The sequence below is a fragment of the Leptosomus discolor genome, chromosome 2, assembly GCF_034619465.1.
Source record: "Leptosomus discolor isolate bLepDis1 chromosome 2, bLepDis1.hap2, whole genome shotgun sequence".
Classification (NCBI taxonomy): domain Eukaryota; kingdom Metazoa; phylum Chordata; class Aves; order Leptosomiformes; family Leptosomidae; genus Leptosomus; species Leptosomus discolor.
In genome coordinates this window covers 25,074,813-25,094,554 of record NC_141392.1, presented here as the reverse complement: position 1 = coordinate 25,094,554, position 19,742 = coordinate 25,074,813, and the positions used below count along the sequence as shown (strand labels likewise).

At 42.0% G+C, this 19,742-nt stretch overlaps 1 protein-coding gene across 2 annotated transcripts in view; it reads right to left on the bottom strand.

The window, feature by feature from the left end:
- SPTBN1 (spectrin beta, non-erythrocytic 1) overlaps positions 1–19,742 on the bottom strand; it is a 94,950-nt gene that overhangs the window by 13,406 nt on the left and 61,802 nt on the right. For both annotated transcript variants that reach the window (XM_009950345.2, XM_009950346.2), the window contains exons 17-27: positions 15,808–15,898; positions 11,291–11,437; positions 9,407–9,670; positions 8,494–8,718; positions 8,198–8,287; positions 7,636–7,914; positions 6,307–6,437; positions 4,740–4,944; positions 4,213–4,587; positions 1,644–1,888; positions 1,090–1,228 (exon numbers count right to left, since the gene is read on the bottom strand). In XM_009950345.2, coding sequence (XP_009948647.1) covers positions 1,090–1,228; positions 1,644–1,888; positions 4,213–4,587; positions 4,740–4,944; positions 6,307–6,437; positions 7,636–7,914; positions 8,198–8,287; positions 8,494–8,718; positions 9,407–9,670; positions 11,291–11,437; positions 15,808–15,898 — 2,191 coding nt within the window. The remainder of the gene's footprint in view (positions 1–1,089; positions 1,229–1,643; positions 1,889–4,212; positions 4,588–4,739; positions 4,945–6,306; positions 6,438–7,635; positions 7,915–8,197; positions 8,288–8,493; positions 8,719–9,406; positions 9,671–11,290; positions 11,438–15,807; positions 15,899–19,742) is intronic.

The following is a 19,742-nucleotide window of genomic DNA, read 5'->3' as shown; positions in this document are numbered from 1 at the left end:
CTGGATTGAAGAGGAGAATGCAGGACTGTTACACAAACACCAGGCAGCAGCATACCCCACCACACCGCATAAGCCATTAGCACCAGCAAAAGGCACTGATGAAATATGTTGTGTTAGACTGTCAGGAAGTGACTTAAACATGAATACAATGGCTGTTTTTCTCTTCAAAGTATAAATAAATATGACATTTGCATTAAAATATCACATTTGCATAAGCATTCAGTATCTGTTAAAAACTACAGCACCACGAGTATTTGATAAGAAGGGAGTAACGGACAGACAAATCTAAATAGCGCAATCATGTATTATATCTTCTGCCCTTTTTCTAGCACACAATGCAAAAAAGTCTGCAGCTACCTGAGCTAACAAAAGTGACTGCCAGCAAAAGCCCTGTGTTATTCTCAGGGTGAATACTAGTTATCAAAACCCTGCAGTGCCTGAGAAAATGTTTCTCCACGCATACTCCACAGCACTTGTGTGTAATGCAGACACAGAAAATATCACCTCCCTGAGCGGACATTGGCCTATCCTCCCTCCACCAAGGAAGGCAGGAAGAAACACAGGTTAAGCCTCTATCCTCTGGCCTAGTCAAATTAGAAAATAAATCAAGGCCTTAAGCAGTTGGATACATTTTTCTCTTAATATTCCCTGATTTATTCCCTATGAGACAAACTTTTTCCTGTTCCTTCCCCTAGCAGGCTTCTTTGTAGCATTCCAGTTCTCCTGTACAAAAAGAGAATCTCAGGCTGTCTCACAGTTGCCTCTTACTTGATCAAAGAAGTCACCTTTCCAAACACAGCCATCCCAGAGCTTTCTCTCTGCAGAACTGAATGCAACAGCTTCTTTGCATCTCCTGGACTGAAAACGAAACTTTAAATTTAGGTGCCATCTCTGCCACCCAACACGGATTCACACAGTTACGTTATACACTAATTTCACAATAGCAAACAAGTGCAACAGTCCCTGAAGCAATGCATGTCATTATAAATAGGCAGCTTATTAATCTGAAGATTACACAATGCAAGTTTCTCCAGCTGAAACAAAACCTATCCTGAACTGTGGCTGTTACACATTCAGAAAGCACAGTACCTCCTCTGATGCATAGTGTTTTCTTGCCAGAAGAGATTTGCCGAGCTCAATGCAGGTAGTAAAGCTGTCATTTCGGGCATCGATTTCTGCTTTGATACCCTGGTGATTGTTCATTAGTAGTTCAACAGATGAAACATCCCTAAAATGATCAATCCACGGTTCAGAAAGATGTATTCCAGATTTAACAGCTGTTACATTTTCAAACAAGTAAACTAACGCAAACTGTACCATAAAAAAATTAATTCCTAGATTGTCTTTGTCATTGAGGAAGCAAGATTGCTAGCAGCCTTTCCTTAGGAACAGCACCATTCAGGTCCGAATCAGAGATCAAGTCAACAAGCATGCAAGCCTTAATCTCTTTGGACACAATTTTACATCTCAATTACTTCAGTAGCCCCCTGCCCCTGCTGGGCAGCAATACACAAAGGCAAGCTGCTCTTCCACCATCAGATTTTGGCAGCCTCTCTCTGAATTTCTGGCTCAGTGATACTGAGTCTTCTCCTCAACTGACCTGCAGTGTTACCTTCTGATGGAGAAGAGATACTTCACATTACCTTGGCTTTTCTTGGGCTTCTATCTGTCGGATAACATCTTCCATCCAAAGCATGAGATCACGAACCATGCTGAAGAAACGGAATTTGTCTCCTGTATCCACCAGTCTAACCCTGCGGCCCTCACAGGCATCCAACAGCGCCTTCCATGCTTCGAGGACCTCGTTTTCCCTCTTCTGGATGTCATCCGCTTTGTCTCCAGCATAGGCAGCCTGAAGGCGCGCAGCATCCTCCTGCAGCTGTCTCACCTGGTATGTTTTTAAAAGAGAGAAATGCATCAGCCTTTGAGTCACAAATACGGGGACATTTTAGGTGCTAATTCATCATTTTAATGGCTTTCTAAAGTCATTGCAAATGCAATGTCATTGCAAATATTCTGTCAATACTAAAAAGGTTTGTCCCATTATTAAGTCAGTATATCCCTCAGGATATTTCTTAGAGAAGACTGTTGGGTCAAGGGGCCCCCAAAACAACAAAGATTTGCCACTGCCTAAACCTCCTGTATAACTGGGTGCCAATACAAAGTGACCGTTAAATGTGAGGGCAAATGGTGACCATTTTCATCAGGAAATTTTCAATGCCACTCAGGAACTCCTGTATCAAAACCACTACTCTGTCAGAGTATGAAAAACGTATTTTAATGACAGAGAAGTTTTTTCAAAATTGTAGATAATGACTTCAAACAGAACAAAAATGGGAAATTCAAAGATCTTTCTACTATTAGAAATTTATTTTCTTTTCAAACACAGTTGTGGGGCATCAAATGCTATTTCTTGACTGTTTCACATATTTTTGAGCCAGGAATCATTCTATTAGCTCTTCCCTAATAATTTTATCTTTTCTTTTTGGAAAAAAAAAAAAAAAAAGAAAAAGAAAAAAAAGAACAAGTTTGAACCCCAACAGCGTTCTAGCTACAGGCACAGAGATCAGGCCACTGTCATAATGATCCATCTCTGTGCTCTAGCTCTTTCACCCAAAAACTATCCTAAGTGCTTTCACCACAGCTCTGTACTATGATTACACATTCCTTCATTTGGGCCTTGATTATAATTACCTTCTTGAGAGACTGGGATTAGTGTTTTGTGAATGTCTCCCATTTTACGTATAAAATCTACAGCTTCTGAAAGTAAAACACTTGCAAAATCAAATGGTCACTATATTCCCTTTATTCTAGTCTAAACAACTATGTAAACTGCAACATAACCAAGAACTGGCAGGCAGCTTGGCCACAAAAGCTATCTTTTCCAACCTACTGGGATAAATGCAGTCACTCATAATTCCTCCATTCCTTAAGCAACTTGTTCTCTTCCAAAATTCTCGTTTTGGCAGCTGAACATTGTTTTTTGTTTAGAATCCCCTGTGTGCTGTATGAATGGCTGCCGCCTTCAATATAACATACCTTGGCTTCAAAAGATTCAGACTTAAATCAATTTTGTCTGCTTTTAAAAATCTTAGCCTGGACTATGTACTTTAAATCTCTTCAGACTGCTGTTAGGAAGCATCATAAAAAGCAACATTTAAATTAGAATGCCCAGATTCATAACCAAGTCAGAAAGCCTCTTATGTAGGTCTACAGACCTCCTTTGCCTCTCAAAAAGGAAAAATAAAATGCAGCTAGCAGAAGGGGGGTGGTTGGGGCTTTTTGGTGTGTTTTTTTTTAAAAAAACAAAACAAAACAAAAAAGACCACCTTAAAAAAAAACCCAACAAAAAACAAAAAACGAAAAAACCAAACCAACAACCAACCAGGCTTACACATCCTTTTGTATTTGCCCCTGTCCTCCAAGTATCCTTTGGAATATCGATTCTTCCATGGGACAGGATACAGGATAGTTGTGTCTTGCATTCGCCAAGGTGAACATGGCATAAGGAGCAGGCAAATCTAGGGTGGCTTCCACCACACTTCATGTAACACCCAAGAAAGATGTTAAGGACAGAAAAATCTGAAACTTGGATTTCATATTACCTCTGGTACACTAAAAATTCATTATAGATTTAGTACCTGGTTCAATTTCTCTTAGAAATTGACTAAAGAGACAATGTGTTAAGTCAAATGAACCTTTTCCTCTTCAGATGTAAGCTATTTTCCAATCATACCAGCCACACAGTGTACTGCTGGTGCTGCTGTTTGAGGCAATCAGAAGAAGGTCCTCTGAGGAGCTAAAGTGTGTTACCCTTATGGCCTCTCCATCCACCCTATGCACGTAGCAGGCTGACACTGTCAGGAGCTGCTTTACTTTAAATCAATACAGAAGTTCTCTGCCTTTATGAGTTCTTCTTCAACCAATGATGGGAAAAAGAATAACCTTTATTAAGGTTAAACGATTACCTACATATTCAGAAATCTGTGTACTTACGGATTTCTATTTTAGATCAACTAACTAACCTAATGCAATGACAGAGAAGCAGAAAGACAGATAAAATGACACAGGTGAAGTTATTCCCACAGAAATACACTTGGAAAGCAGCTGGCAGCACTCTGTCTCCCAGCCATGGAGGGGCCAAGAGGAACAGCAGAACTCTGCAGCTCAGGTTTCCACATCCACAGACAGCGCCGTTTGCTTGCTACACACCTGGGTGCCGAGTGCCTGGATATCATGCTCAAATGTCGTGTGCATCCTCTGTAGTGTTTCCACCGTGTTTTGGTCTCTACCAAGCTCTTCAGGCAGTTTCTTATGTTTGTCTTGAATACGTCCTAAGATCTCCTTGGCATCATGGTAAAATTTGTGCAGTTCATAAGAGGCTGCCAGAATTTGTGTTCTTGTGTCAATGAGCTCCAGGAGGTCAGCCCAGGCCTCATTGAGTCCGTCCTTCCACTCGGCAATTGTTGCAGCATCTGAATGTCCAGAGTTGATGAGCTCGTCTGCCATGTGGTTAACAGTATCAACACGCTCCTGTCCAATGTTTCCAGTGTCCCGGGCAAACTCTCGGAATCGCTCCTGTAGCATCTGAAATGCAAAGAAACAGACTCATGCAGCGCTGTAACTACAAACTGATCTGAGCAAACCAAGCAAGCCAGCCACCCGTTTATATTAATCGTTAACTGTGTGCAACACCCAGAAAAGGAAGGTCAACCTGCAGCCACATCCAAAGAACTTACCGTTACATGTTCGTAATCCTGTCCCAGCTCATGGGATCCTGCCACCACCTCCCTTTCAGCAATCCATTGCTCCAGGTCATCCACCTCGCGGTTAAGCTGGAACAGCCTGTGTCTCTCATCCAGCTTGCCTCGTCTCTCTTCAGCTAGATCCTTCAGGCCTGCATACAGCTTATCCACTTTGGACTGACGCATGCTGATGCGCTCACTGACAAAAAAAAAAACAGAGAGCATTGAGTCCTCATTATCTTTTACAAATAGTAACAGTACATGGAAAAAAAACCCTACAAGGAATAAAACTCACTATTGGGGTATTTAATCCACAGAATGCACATCTGCTGTATACAAGAATTTGACACAGACACACTGTGTAGACCTGTCAGACCAATCCTCTGCTGGCACAGTTGACTGCACTAGCTGGAAAACTTCTCTGTCCTGTACAAGTCCTGGCTTTAGAGCAAAGCTGGGAACCAAGCTCTCCATTTGTTTGACCACAGATCACACCAGAGTCTTCTTCCAAAATTACAGGCAGCACCTGAGCTGCTGAGGCAAGTAGCATTTCATTTTCATTTAAATTCTGCTTTGAAGTTCAGAAGTACTCATGAGTTTCTTACTCCCTAAAGCTCATCATTTCCAGAAGTGATTAATACTTCTACTTGTCGTATCTTTTCCCTGTATTTTGTCTGGGCCATATAGCCCTGTCAAATTGCCTTCCCTCTGCCTTGTAAAGTTGATTATGTTATTCCAGTACTCAGTCAGCTCAGTCAGGAAATCCACTCTCATCAGAAATACTCATGACCACATGAGAGTGCTTTTGAGTTAAATAACAATCTTCCACCAGAGGCAGAGAGTGACTTTCCTAAGATAGTCCTATTTTCCTATCTGTGAAGGCAGAGCAGTTAAAACACATCAGCCTCACTGCTGAATCAGCCTTGCAGTCAAAGCCAATGGAGAATTTTGTTTGCTTAGCTGCAGCTTTTACAGTACAACAGTTCTTAAGCTTCCTGTATTCTCCTACAGGGAGAGCTCTTTATGAAAGTTGAGATAAAGTCACCAAAATCAAGATGTTAATGTGCCCATGTTTAAAGCTTCAGATTCCAGTCTTGGATTCTACTGGAATCTCAAAGAGAGCAGGAAGATTTTAGGGAGCACTGCGCTAAGACGGAAGGATAAATGACTATGACCCTCTGGGCTGGACATAAAAGTTGGTTGAAAGAGTGAATATGGACCCTTCTCTCGGGATCGCTAGGCCTTCGTAAGGTTCAGCAGTGCTGGCAGACCTGACACTGCTAGCCTGTATAAAGGATACAACAGACTTTTTTTTTTTAAGGTGTCTAGTACTATCCAGAAATGAGCAGCTGCACACACTGACTCTGTTCAGGACCCTGTCTCTAGCCAAATCAGGGTGGTCCAACGTGTGTCTTGAACTGAGTGAGGCCGAACTCCTCTTCCTGTGTATGCTCTTCTAAGCTACTTACTCTTTGCTTTAGTCTTTGTGTGTCAGAGTGACCCAGTGAAGCGACTGAACTACCAGAATACGCATAATCCAAGTAAAAATGGCAGTTAATACCTTTCTGGGTGATTATCTGCCACCAAAGTTCTGCTGGTCTTTGAAAGCTGGTGCACAGTTTCAGCATAGTCTTCTACAGCTTGTTCCAAAATCTGATGTTTCTTCAGCATGGACACTGCACTCTGTTCATCCTGTAATGATGACAGAACATGACAGTCAAGTCCCCCACTCCACAGAAAGACATCGCAGAGCAAGGTCAACTTGGTGTGTGAGCAAAAAGTGGTAGCAAGAAAGATTGATAAAGAACTGCCTCAAGTACAGCTTGAAGACAAGTTGTTCTGACAATGGTATATTAATAGTTGAGTTCACAGCAAATGGTACCCACAGAAAGCAAAGTGGCAAGTGAAAAAGTGAATGCAACAACTCCTCTGGGATACAGAACAAAATTACATCAGCTGTGCACTGAGCATGTTGAATTTCCTCTTCTATAAAGCTCTTTGCGTGTTTACACAACACTGGTGAGTGTGCAGGGCTCAGAAAAATGGAACAGTTTTAGGCACGTCACTTGTCAGGCTTTTTGACAGCCTGGGTCAAAGAAAAGAAATCCTACGGAGCCCATGCCGAAAGATTCTCCACCAAAGTACCTGGAGAAATTCTGATCAAAACTTTCTATGCATTGTTATGATTAAGAAAAACAACTCCCAACTTAGTGTTAAGTGGATTTGGCAATAAGCTTTTTCATTAAAACATTTTTTGTGATGTACTGTTCACATTAATATTCCTTTTTAGTTGCATTGCTTAAATATAAAACAGAAAACAAATCCTTTCTAACTGAAGACTGAACACCCATGGAATATGTTATACCAATATAAAGCTGAGCTTTATTTTATCAGGGCAATGAACACAGTATATTCATGTAAATAACAAATAAGACACAGCACTCTAACACCTCCTTGAAAAACAGAAGTTCGCCTACTCTTTGGTAGGGTCTGATGCTGTTCCGATTTCACTTCACTGGAAGTAAAAGCTGATGACTAATAGCATCAACTGAGAGACCATTGGGCCTTGTTTCACAGACGGATGCATCGTGCTTCAAAACTAATAGAAAACTTAACTGGACTGTATTGCTAACCCTGACCTTACAGCAAAGGAAGGCACACAGTTGCCAACCACAGTCTGAGGATACTTCACTGACTCAGTACAGCCAGCCCTATCCCTCCAAACTATAAGAGATGTCATAACAGATAGAAGAGATGATCACTTGACATTTTACAAGGGAATTAAATTTGTTTATGTTACCATTACATTAGCGACATATTAAATTATGTCACCTGCCCCCCGCTAGCTAAGCAATTAAAACCAAACTAGTGTCACTGTGGAGCTGCTCACCTTGGCTTTCTCTTCTGACATCATGTAGAGCTCCTGCTCACTCATCCAGGCCTCAGCCTCGGCAGCATCAAAGTAATATTGCTGTGCTCTGTGAGACTCCTCTAGGCGCTTGTGGCGTTTCTCCGTCTCCTCGATTAGGAGGTTCCACAGCTGCTGCAAGTCTGCAAGTCTCTGCTGAATTGCTTCAGCATTAGGGCTACTCTCTGTGATAATGTTTTGACTCCTCTCAAAAATGTCATCGATACGAGGCTGGTGTCCCTGGATTTCTTTCTGAAGGGTCTACATGGGAGAAAAGCAGACTGGTGAGACGCTGCACCGAACAAAAAAGAAATGTCAGACAGCGGTCTTACCTGTAGAGGGACAGCAAAACACATGCCATCAACTCATGGGGACAAACTGGGGCTGTGCCCTCCCTGAACATGCCACCCCTTGGTGGTCACACCGCCACCCCCATAGCACATCACCACTGAAACACCCATTGTTTTACCCCAAGCCTTTCCTTCTTGAATTAGTCAGCACTAAGGAGAAATAACAGGTATGAAGCATTAACAGCCCTACTTACCTGATTTTTCTTTATTAGTAGCTGCACAGTCTGGAGGTTATGTCCGTGATCAGTAGATGTAGCTATAGGCATCCTCTCTCCGACCCACAACTGAAAGTAAGAGAAGAACACATATGATCTGAAGCAACCCCAGATACAGTTAGGGTAGCAGAGAGAGGCTGATGCACACAAGATGTAAAAAGCAGCATTACTCAAACATGCTATTGAGAGACATGATCAAAAGGTTTCTTCCTGCGATAGCTCTGCAATAGGTGTGACATTTTCCTGTTGTCACACGAATAGGCTTTCATACTCACAATTTCATCTTCCACATCCCGGTTGAACTGGTGGATCTCTTTGGAGGCCAGCAGGTTTGCCTTTCTTTCATTCAAAGGTTCCAACAGCTCCAAAAACTTCTTTTCCACAGTAAGGCGTTTGCCATCTACTTCATCTGTACTCTTTCCTTCTTGACTTAAAGCCCGTGCCTGACTTTGCAGCTCCTCTATCTCCTTCTTACGAACATCCATTTGATTCTCTAGCATCTGAACAGAAATATGGCAAAAAAATCCTGAAAACTGGGGTAAAGGCAGTTGATATGACTAGAGTACGTCAATAGCTTAATAAGAAGGAAGAACAGATACTGGTCAGTAAGGATTTACCACATTAATAATTATTGTAGCATTCACATTGCAAGGCACAAGGCTTAAACACTGATTCACAACTGTGGCCACCTGCTGATACCCCCCAGCTACGCCTGCTTGTGCAAATGGTGAGTTTGGTCAACGACATAGCTGAGTCTCTTCTATCGGTCGTTCACCAGCTACCCTGAACAACTCTGGAGCACAGTTAATTGCACGCAAGAGCTGCATTGCTCCCTGCTGTCCTTGCTGCCTTTACAGCAGGAACCAGTGACTGACCAGCTTCGGACAAGTCTGAATCACAGGCAGGCAGCCATGTACAGGGAGTGAATGACCAGTGACTGGAGGACTACAGCAGCAGACAGAATAGAGGTATTAATGTAAGGAAGGAAGGCAGTATAAGGTAAAGATTGTATCAAGAAATTTACAGCTTATTTGTTTCTGTGTGTATTTCTGGTTCTTCTTAAAGACACATGAAACAACAACAAGAAAAAGCAAATAAATTATTTTCTGAACTGAAAAGATCCCGCGTCTGTTCCTTTGAGTGCAGATATCTGCTGTCTGCCTGCTCTGCAACCTGTGCTCTATTTACCTGCTGCTTCTTCAACAGGATGTTGACACTGGTGAGGTCTTTTCCGTAGTCATCCGACTGAATTTGACTCTCCAAACCATTCAGCCACTTATCCAAATCAGCACAGCTCTGGGTAAAAAGCTCCGCCTTGTTTGCATCAAAGAGACGCTGAGCCTTGGTCTGGGTAGTGGATTCAAGCTCTTCCCACATTTGATGGAGACCTGTCAGCTTTTCTTTCACTACAGCTTCAGTCTCCGGTTTCTCTGCAATGAGCTGCATTCCCTCCTGCAAAGCAAAGAGCAACAAAATGGTACCTCCTCAGGAGCACTCACAGACTGTTAGTCAAATTATTCTGATTAGTAAGCACTCAGGATCCCTCATCTGCTGGCAGCATGAACCACTCATTTTCTATCTCCAATTATCCAATGACTCCTTCCAGAATATCAGCTCCCAGGTCTGTCTGTTGCCAGGAAGAGGGTTTCTTGGCAATGGGAAGGTCAAGCAACGCCTCCTTTCTCTTCCCCACTACACATGTTGCTTTGTGGGAGCTCCTGGGGCTGCTGCTCAGTCAGGAGTGGAGCTGCCTGGTGACAGCGGAGGAGGGAGCTGCAGCTGGACAAGCTGTGTGTCCAGCTTCTGTGGGCCACGTCACTGGGAGAGTGATGAAGACCCAGTGTAATGCTGAGAGAGGGAGCTTACGGCACTGAGCTGTGCAACTGAAGAGGGTTATGTCAATGGCTTATAGCAATTACCATGGGTCAAAGCTAATATCAGAGAGGAACAATCTTCCCGGGGAAGCAGGAACCCTGTACCTAGCACCAGCAGAGCACTTGGGACTTAAGATATCTTTTTGCCTTTACAAAGACTATGTTGGTTTTGGAAATGTTTTCTTTATTCTAATCATACTTCTACCTCTGCACCTGGGTGGTGGTGACAAGGGACAAAACCTTTTCAGATGTGAACGCGACTCACAACCCAGCACATCTAATAGCTGTGACCACTGGTTACATTGATACAGTGATTGTCAGCTATGGCTCGATACACAACTTTGGTACTTTGCTGCAATCTGATTTTTCAGGGGCAAAGGGTGAGGATGTATTAGCATCACTAAAAAAGTACTTCCAGTACTAAGAGCAGCCTTCTAATTACACCATTAAAGGGTATTGCTATTTGCAGATCACAGAAAAGCCTCTAATGGGATACAGAGTGCCAAAGTAGGAGAGGAAATGAGCAATTAAGCTAACTTACACTGAACAGAAACCCACTGTCAGAGCTAAAGACGAGACCTCCTTAGTGTTCCAGAGCTGCACATGAGAAATGGGGGGAAAAAAAGTACAGCTCATCACAGCGCATTAAAGCCTTCAAAGTAACTTGATACAGAGCTGTGAATTTTAATTAATCACAAAACTGGCTGTACTTTACCTCATGCACTAATTTTGCATGGGGGAAAGGCAGCCTGATTATAGTCCTGAATGAATGAAAACCCACATGGCAGCATGGGAGTCTAAATTCAATTATTCACCCACACTCAGCTATTTCCCAGGAAGTATTTCTACTCTATTTGGTCAAATCACAACATTTGCCCCTTTTACCCTTTGGGTATAAAAACTAGGTTATGCCTTCCTCTCAACAGATAAGAAAGACTAGACAAAATTAAATTGGCCACTTAGCCAATGACTATTCTGCAAGAACATGCTGGACAAAAACCATTTAACTTCAATGAGGAACAAAATGGGTTAGATGGAGACACAACGCGATAGATACTTATTCTACAGTAATGAAATCTCCCTCTGCCTTAGCTGGAGAAATGATTCAAGAACAAATTCTGAAGAGGAACAGATCCCATCTCTGCGCCTAACCATGTTCGACAAAGATGAGAGCATTTTTTGGACATTCTTTAGTTACCTTTTCAATCTTCTCCAGCCATTCTTTGTTTGATGCCAGTTCTGCCATAAATGCCTGATGCTTCAGCCATTTGCTATGCAGGTTTCTTGCCTCATCATAGGACATATCCTGGGCTGTAAGCATCTTCTCGTTGATCCAGAGTGAGAGCTGAAAAGGAACATACGCAGGTGTTCGTGAAAACACTTGTAGTGTGAAATAGTGGAAAGTAGCAAAGTGCCTCCAGATGAAGGATAAAGAGATGCTTCTACAGAAGAGTTGTGTGAGACTCAGAGACTGCTTTTACTCAGGGTTCAGTCCTCCTCTTTAGGATCCACCTCTTTAATAGTTAAACTTAAAACATCCATCTCCAATACATGACTCAAGCAGAAAGGAATCAGCTCCACGATAAGCAAAATTAAATACACAGGTCTCACCCAGTTCAACAGGGGGAGAAACAGGGACATGTGTCCTACTTATTGGTCACAGTGTATTTTTGTACCGCTTTTCCCTTGCAACATTACTCAATGTGCTACTTGGGACTGTGACTGGAATGTCATCACCACACCCCTGTGGAGCCTTTCTGACTTCCTGAGGACATTGCAGCAGTAAAGCTAACGAAAAGGCATGCAAAAAGCACTCTCCAGAATTAAATGGAGCCCCAGGGTAAATTTTTCAGGGAAACACTGATCGAGAAACTCTGTATTTCTACTTGTATCAAAAGTCTTAAAAATAGAGACAGTTTTGTACTGTCAATTCACACCACATTTGTACCTTTTCCCCATAGTCTTTTCTCTATATGGGTTTACATAAATAGATTTGTTTATTTGTCCAATCTCCAGTAGGGTTTTGGCACTCAGGACTTTCCTTTTCCCATTATATAAAATCCAAGACTGATTTCATTCTGATTTTCTGCAAATACAAAGGCACTGAGAACAATTTCCAGATCAACACTAGAGAAAATCAATACTTTAAAAGATAGCTTATTTGCCAAGGGCAAATAGAACATGAAAATGATCATAGCAGCCAACATCAAATTTCCTCCTAGGGTGAGCCTGACTGCTTTATCTATCCCCTAGGTGTGGATAAAAAAAAAAACCACATTCACAGGAATGTTTATAGAATTTGAAAAAGACTCATTTTCTGCATATTTAGAGTCGCCTACCCAAGCGGAAAATGTCAAAACAAATCTAAGCTTTGTTTCTAGAATGCTACTTCAGTGACGCACGCTGTCCTGCCGAAGGAAACACCCTGACAAGAAGAGTAACAGAGCACGGGCAAGGCTCGCCAATTCTCCGCTATGTACTCCGGATACGGGGCAACAAATGCATTTAGCATTCACAAGCCTTTTTAAAATTGTCCCTTATGGCACTGTTAAGCTCCACAAAAAGGGAAAACTTATCAGAGCAATCAAAGAAACTCCTCATCTGAGCTGGCTATCAAGTCTAAAGAGAAAAATGCTCATGTGAATGAAGACCTCTTGTAAACAGCGAAGTTTACAGTTGTAGCAGGCTACTATGCTACTTAACAATCAAAGGCTATATTAAGGATTACTATATAACCCAAAATTAGTGGGTTTACTCCTGCCTTTCTGGGTAGGAGAGAGCTGCTGTACTCTGCAAATTGCACTGCTTGTCTTTCTTGCTTTTACTCAGCCACAGCATTAAGTCTTCTGAGGATTCAGAAGTGCTTCCCAAGGAAAGGTAGTATCCTTCATATTAACAGAGGGGGTGAACCAAGACTCAGACGATACGTGGTACACAGCCAGTGGCTGTCAGGGTAAAACCCTCATTTCTGGCTCTCACGATGTTATGTTCCTTCTGATAACACAGAAGTGCAAATAAAGCATTTAAGGGGTAACTATTAAAATCTGTTTTTTGCAACAGCTATAGTCACTGGAAGTCAGTATCTTCAGTACAAAAGTAAATTTAAAAAATAAAATACAATAATTCCCTAAAACAGTGCCTCAGATTGACGCTTGGAGTATTAATTTCTCCAGAAAACCATAAGTCTGTTGTTAACACCAGCAGAGCTATTAAGGCTTCCTCCCATCCTTTGCACCTAACATCACAACATTTTGTTTCTGCTCTCAGCTCCCAGAAGACTGTAACACTCTGCAATGAAAACCAGGCATGAACTGAGAGAAAGGCAGACACAAACCCCTTGTAAATCTGGCAAAGCAAAAAGGGAAGGTGAAAGAGCACCAACTGCTGCTGCACTTCCCAGACATTGCAAATACCCAAGTTGACACAGCCTGTCTTGCAGTACAAGGTTCACAGACATCTGCGCTGCATGACAAAACCTGCCAGCACAGCCCGTGAACATGCAGGAAACTTCTGACGTGTGGAGTCTCGCCAAATGCTTTCACTCTGGTGTCCCTAGAGAAATCAGCCCAGGCAGTGCTGGGACTTCTAGGCACTTACAGGGAAGATCGGCTTTAATCTCTTCAAAGATGAGCTGTGAAAGAGCAGGAAGTCAAAGAAAACTAAATGGCAAAATTTGTCACATCTCCTCGTCTCAGGATTTTCTGCTGCCACTCTCTGTTTTGTTCACTCAGCAGATTTATTTAACACATTCATATTTATGAATCTGAGAAATAGACAAAAAAAAGCAACACTCCAGGATTAACCTGTGACAGTGTAGCTGACTACTAACAAGAAAATCTGCTGTTTTCCCTCCTCTGTGACCCAGAGGAGAGGTTTATCATTGCTGAGCTGCTGTTATGAGCATTATCCTGCCACCTCCTCGAGCATCACTGACCCCTCTCACTGCCTCGCCCGCAAGGCAGAGGCAGGAAGGAGTGAGGGGCAGGAGGCCACGTTTACAACAATGCTCCAGCACAGAGTGACCTATGAGGAAAGTGGCTGCCCTGGGGAAGAAGCACACTGCAGAAAACACTCTTCCTCTCCTCAAGTTACAGACGGATGGGAAACTGTCCGTAAGGCGGCAGGCAGGAAGGCCGAAGGATCATTGCCAGGTGAAACGGAGACTGGTTCAAATCTGTTTTCTAACAATTCTCAGCTTCACGGTCAGCGCTAATGAAAAAGCAAAGGGTGAGGTATTCCCTTGGCTCCCTTCCACCCCGCAGGACAGTGCTGCTCCATCACACAATCCCTCCAGCCCAACACAGGTATCAGTAGGCGCTTTGTAATCATGCTAATGCAAATTCTAAGCCTCATTATGGCTGTCTTCTCAGAAAACCACCATTCAATTATTGCCAAGGCTAATGTCCTCTCAAAAAGGATTGGAGAAATTTGTAACATTTGGGTATTGTAAGTTCTGCCTTTGAACCATACAGTCAAGCCATCCATGCTTTAGTGGCTGGAGAGAAACAATTGAGAGGAAAGGCATTCAGGCGGCCAGACACTAGAGCTTTTATGTTTTACTTTTTCTTTCAACGATAGGGGAAAAAACAGATCCTAGGGAACACAACCACATTGACACAGAGGCTAGAACTGCTCCAAGAGCCAGGGGGATTTTTGTAACAGAGATGCTACAGAGGAAGGAAGAAGCTGCTGCTAACAACCGCAGAATTTTTGCTAATCTGTCACGTTTTTACTACCAAGGAAGAAGCAATTTAAGCCAAGTTCACGGTAAGCTTACGCAATGCAGGAAAATAGACTGCATCTAGGCAACCAAGCAGTAAACATCATTTGCCCAGCTTATGAGCGTCATTTTGTTTGTTTCTTGTATGAAATCTCAGCTGTGGGCAATTCCATTCAGACACACTGCAGTGACTTCCAGTCTCTTGTAGCTGGATAAGATGTGCAGCTAACGTACTGACTCTTGAATTGAAAAGCACAGCTTTGTCATGATCAGCTCTCTTTGCAGGCTTCAGACAAGGACAGCTAGTTTTCAATGCACGTCACAGGCACAGCTCTTTAATATCTGTCAGTACTGCATGAAATAACCTGAAATTTACTCGATTAATTCCTCATGCTAGGAACAAGATTATTCCTAACTTTAAAATGTTGCCTTCAGCGTAAACAGTCCATCTAAGCCACTAGAAAATCCAGAATGGATTCCTTTTTTTAAATGTTATAGTACTTAATTTTAAACACATGCAAACTATTAGATAAATATAACACATTAAAAATAACCCAGTTTAATCCTGCTTCCCTCTTATTCCTAACCTCCTATTCTTCTGGCTAATATTTTGTAGAAATCATCTGAAATCTCCTGCACACATACATATCTACAGCTGTTAGACAAAATTCTTAATGCGTTCAGTGCTAATCCCACCACACTCCACAACATTAATTCACACCACAGCAGATCTTCCCTGCTTTTGGCAATTTTCCCTGTCTTTAGCTTAGATGACAAACAGAAATTAAGTTCGCGAGAAGAAAAAAAAAAAACACACAGATTAATTTTTGCAGGGTTTTGGATGGGGTTTTTTTGAATTGTTTACTCTCCACTAAATACTACTGGATGACTTGACTGCAAAATGCTGAGCATTCCAGTCCTCATAAAATACAGTGTAAGAATGCTCTTCTGCAGGATGCAGCTTTTAGCAAAGAAAGTGAAAGGATGTAATTTACCTCTTGACAATCCTGAAGAAACTTTTGAAGATCCCTGTTATCTTTCAGTCTCATCAGAAGTTCACTGGCTGCTTCACGGTTCTTCCTATGTCTAGTCAAAAAAAGTAACAGCAGAGAAAAAAAAAAACTTGAAATAGGCAAAACTGTCATTTGTTTGTTTCTGTAGCCTCTCTGGGATACACATAGTAAGCATGTGGTGTGTGTCTTTTACTGCCTTTCAAATGAAGGACATGTTTGAAGCTCAAGAAACACATGTTATTTAATGTGTTTACTTAAGTACCTCATCTACTTGTTTTCGTGACCAGTTAAACACACAGGTGAAAATTTCGAAGTCAGCAGGGTTTCACATGTGTTATGTACAGAATTTGGCCCGTTAATTTGAAGACCACAGGAAAGTTCAGACTGTTTGCCAAAAAATGTAAGACAACTATCAGCAAAATTGCGACAACAAGATTGCATGTTATGTGGCTCTTGCAAAGCACGTACTTGCTGTAATGCTCTTTAGAACAGACCTTCACTATAGCTCAGCACCTCCTTCTCCTGAACAATGCTGCAGTGGTTTATATAACCTTCCAAATGCTGTAATGTAACAAACAGCGCATGCAACATCTGTGGGCTTCTGCAAACAGAAGCTTTATGCACATTGGAACCTATTCTTCAGTGTTTAAGAGCAGACAGAAGAGAAGAAAAGAAAAGAAAAGCTTTGTCTAGAAGCCCTATTTTTAATTCATAACTGTTTGCGCCTAGAAGGATGAGTCATGCTGGCAGTCCCAAAGGTCTTGGTGGGTTCTTCAAACGGACATGGTGCCTGAAGAGCTGATTCCCAAGGTATCTCTGAAGATGTGTTTAACCAATGCTTAATGTGGAGTAGTTATCCCTGTCCTTCAGTACTTTCATTATTTATGAGGCTATTTAGATGGAGGAGGCAGAGTAAAGAAGATAATTTTTATTTACTGCTCATTGTGTGAGATTTGTTCATATTTCACTGTGCAGGCTATTAAAGTGAAATATTGCTGCCCTTTGTAACAACCTAAGATAAACAGGGATAGAGAGTTGGAAATTATTTTAAAGGGTGGCAATTTATAAGATGATCTCAGCACATACTGGCAATAGCTAAATAAAATCATGTTAGTGGAACTCTTCAGAGACTCATGGTATTCTAGAAGACTATAAATTACATGTTCATGACAACAACTGGATTAAGATACCACTTTTCCTGATCTACAGTTAAGTTACCAGAGCAAGCTCTCTGGCACGAATTTAGTGGCTTCAGAAACACAAAAAATACTTAGGTGTATGTTTTACATAAAAGCAAAAGGTCTGTAGGCAGAGGAATACAAGAAAACCCTTTACAGGACTACAAATTGCTTCTCTTTGGTCTCAACAGCTTCCTCTGAATAACCAGGCAAGAAGCATCTACATAGCTGTAGGTCAAGAAAACTGATTTACAGATCAGATGGCAAGGAAGACGTATGTAACCATCAAAGCAAGAGGCTGGAGTCCAAGCCCAGGTAATCTTGAAGTTTTGACAGGGGTTATCTGAGAGAGCACAAAGGAAAGGACACATAAATTGTGCCTTAGGAAAAATCTTATAACATAGCTAACATCATTGGGCTTGATTCCACACTTTCTTTTCTGGTTTTTATACGCCTGGGCAAACACAGTGCATTACTCAGGTTGCTAAAATGAAGCAAGGAATCACTTGGGTGATTGTATCATGATGATTTCATAGATTTGAGGCTAGATTACATTATAGACTCATGTACTCTGGAGAAGACATAGGTTGTGAAATTAAAACGAGAATTTTCATGACATTTGAACAGAGTTAAATTAAGCAGAGAAGTTTTTATGTTGAGAAACCTTGAGTTTAAAAAACTAACAAAAGTATCTCCCAGAGAGTACTACCTTCAAGAACTTTGAAAGGAAACCATACAGGGATATCAAAACCAGCAGATGACACAGCTTTTTTTTTTTTTCATTTGGCCTAACAAATATGATCTTTGTCACTTTGAGCTATTTAACTGTAAAAGTTTGCTTGGTTGTCCACGATGACCTGGAGTGCCATTGAAAAATGAGTATTCTCTGAAGAAGAACAGGGCTAAACTGCAACAAGGTTTAAACTGGAAACCTGAAGATGTGGTAATAGTATTTTGAGGATGGATGCTGCTGGAACAGGCTGGAATTCCTATATTTTCATCATAGAATTGATGTTTTTAATGGGAATAAAGGGCCTTAAGAAGTCATTTAGTCTGCTCTCCTGCCCCAGACTGGCTATATCTAAACATTATTAATCCCTTGTTCATGTTTCCCTAAATTCTTTGAAAGCACGAATGACAGAGATTTTAGAATTTCCTGTGCATGACCACCCCTACCACTAGAAAGCTTCTCCCACCCTCTACTACCAGTACATCAGAAGGGCTTTAGGTAGACTAAACAGGCAGACAGACTGGAGAACAGAACCCTTTGTAATACAAATTTTGATCCAGATACTAGAAGAGAGCGGTGTTAAGGAGGCTGCCTGGTCACCCTGCTTTCCTGGCCGCGTGTGCAGAGGCCCCAGCTGAGCCAGCCAGGCATGCCGGGGTGGGGGACAGGCTGGACTGCAGCTCTGCTGAAGGCTACAAGCACTCAGCCATCACTGGAAGGTGAAGAAAAGCACAAAGCTTACTGCTCAACTGCTGACTGCAGTCATAACTACTAAAATCCCGCTCTTCTGAGACAAGGTTGTCAATGACTGCTTCTTACTAATGCACTAAAGATCCCACACTTGCACAACAGTTTGCTCTGCAGGCTCTAGTTACTTAGAATGATTTGACTTTATCTGCCTGACCACATAAATAATCACATAGACGACTTATACCATAGTGTGTCTAAAGCTGCATTAAAAGGGGGCTTCCCTATGCATATAGTGAAGAAGCAACCTCAGATCCAAATGTCCAAACTAAGACAGACCTACATGGTAAAAGAGGGGACAGGGAATGTACTGCAGTCAGTTAAAACATGGAGGCATCTTTCTTGCGTGGCAACATTATGAAGAATCTGAAACAGGAAAATTAGATCTGTTCAGCACAAGGACGTATCCGACTCAAACTAATCCAAGAGCAGAGCACCAAAATTGGCCACAACGTTCCCATGCTGTCTCCGCAGAGGCCCCTGAGAATGCTAACAATGCTGAAAACTGACAAAATCACTTGCGGTTTAACTGTAAGCCTGTGGGTTTCAAAGCCTGTGCAGGAATAATAAATCTTACACGTAGCGTGAGTGCAACTGCCTGCTAAAGATACTGAGATATATACAAGGCAGTTTTAGGTTCTTCAGTTGTTCCAGCAAACAAGAGGCACTCTCCTTTCTGAATGGGGAAGAACAAAAATTACTTCTGTTCTCTGTTAGGCAGAAAGTTGCACAAATACAAAAGTTGATGAAAAACAGACCCGGATTACAACCCAAGTTGCATTTGCCACTGTCTTTAAATCTCATTTGCAGAATCAGAGAGGCTATGCGTATGCATGCAGACAACGGCAGTCCCCCTACACTCTTCCAAGAGAAAATGGAGGAGAAAATGCTTACCCTCTGGCTGGCAGAAACAGCAGCAGAAGGCGCCAAAGCAGGTACAGCTGCACTGGGGAGACCAGCTTCCTTCCTAGCTGGAAAGGCTAGCTAGCAATAGCTTTATTCAAACATATCTTCTCCTTCCCTCACACTTCCTCCATGTCCTTATTCCCATTTTTTCTTCCCTGTGAACTGCACTACAAGACCATGCTGAAGCGTTTATCTCTTATTGCACAGCTCTACTCTGCTGTTGCACTCTCCTTCTTTAGCCTGATGTCTACCATGCCTATTTAGTTGGTAACCATTTTAGGGCAGGGTCTGTCTGCTGTACCACTGGGCAGTGGGGTCTATCCTGGAATAGCTTGAAAGCATGACTGTAAAAAACA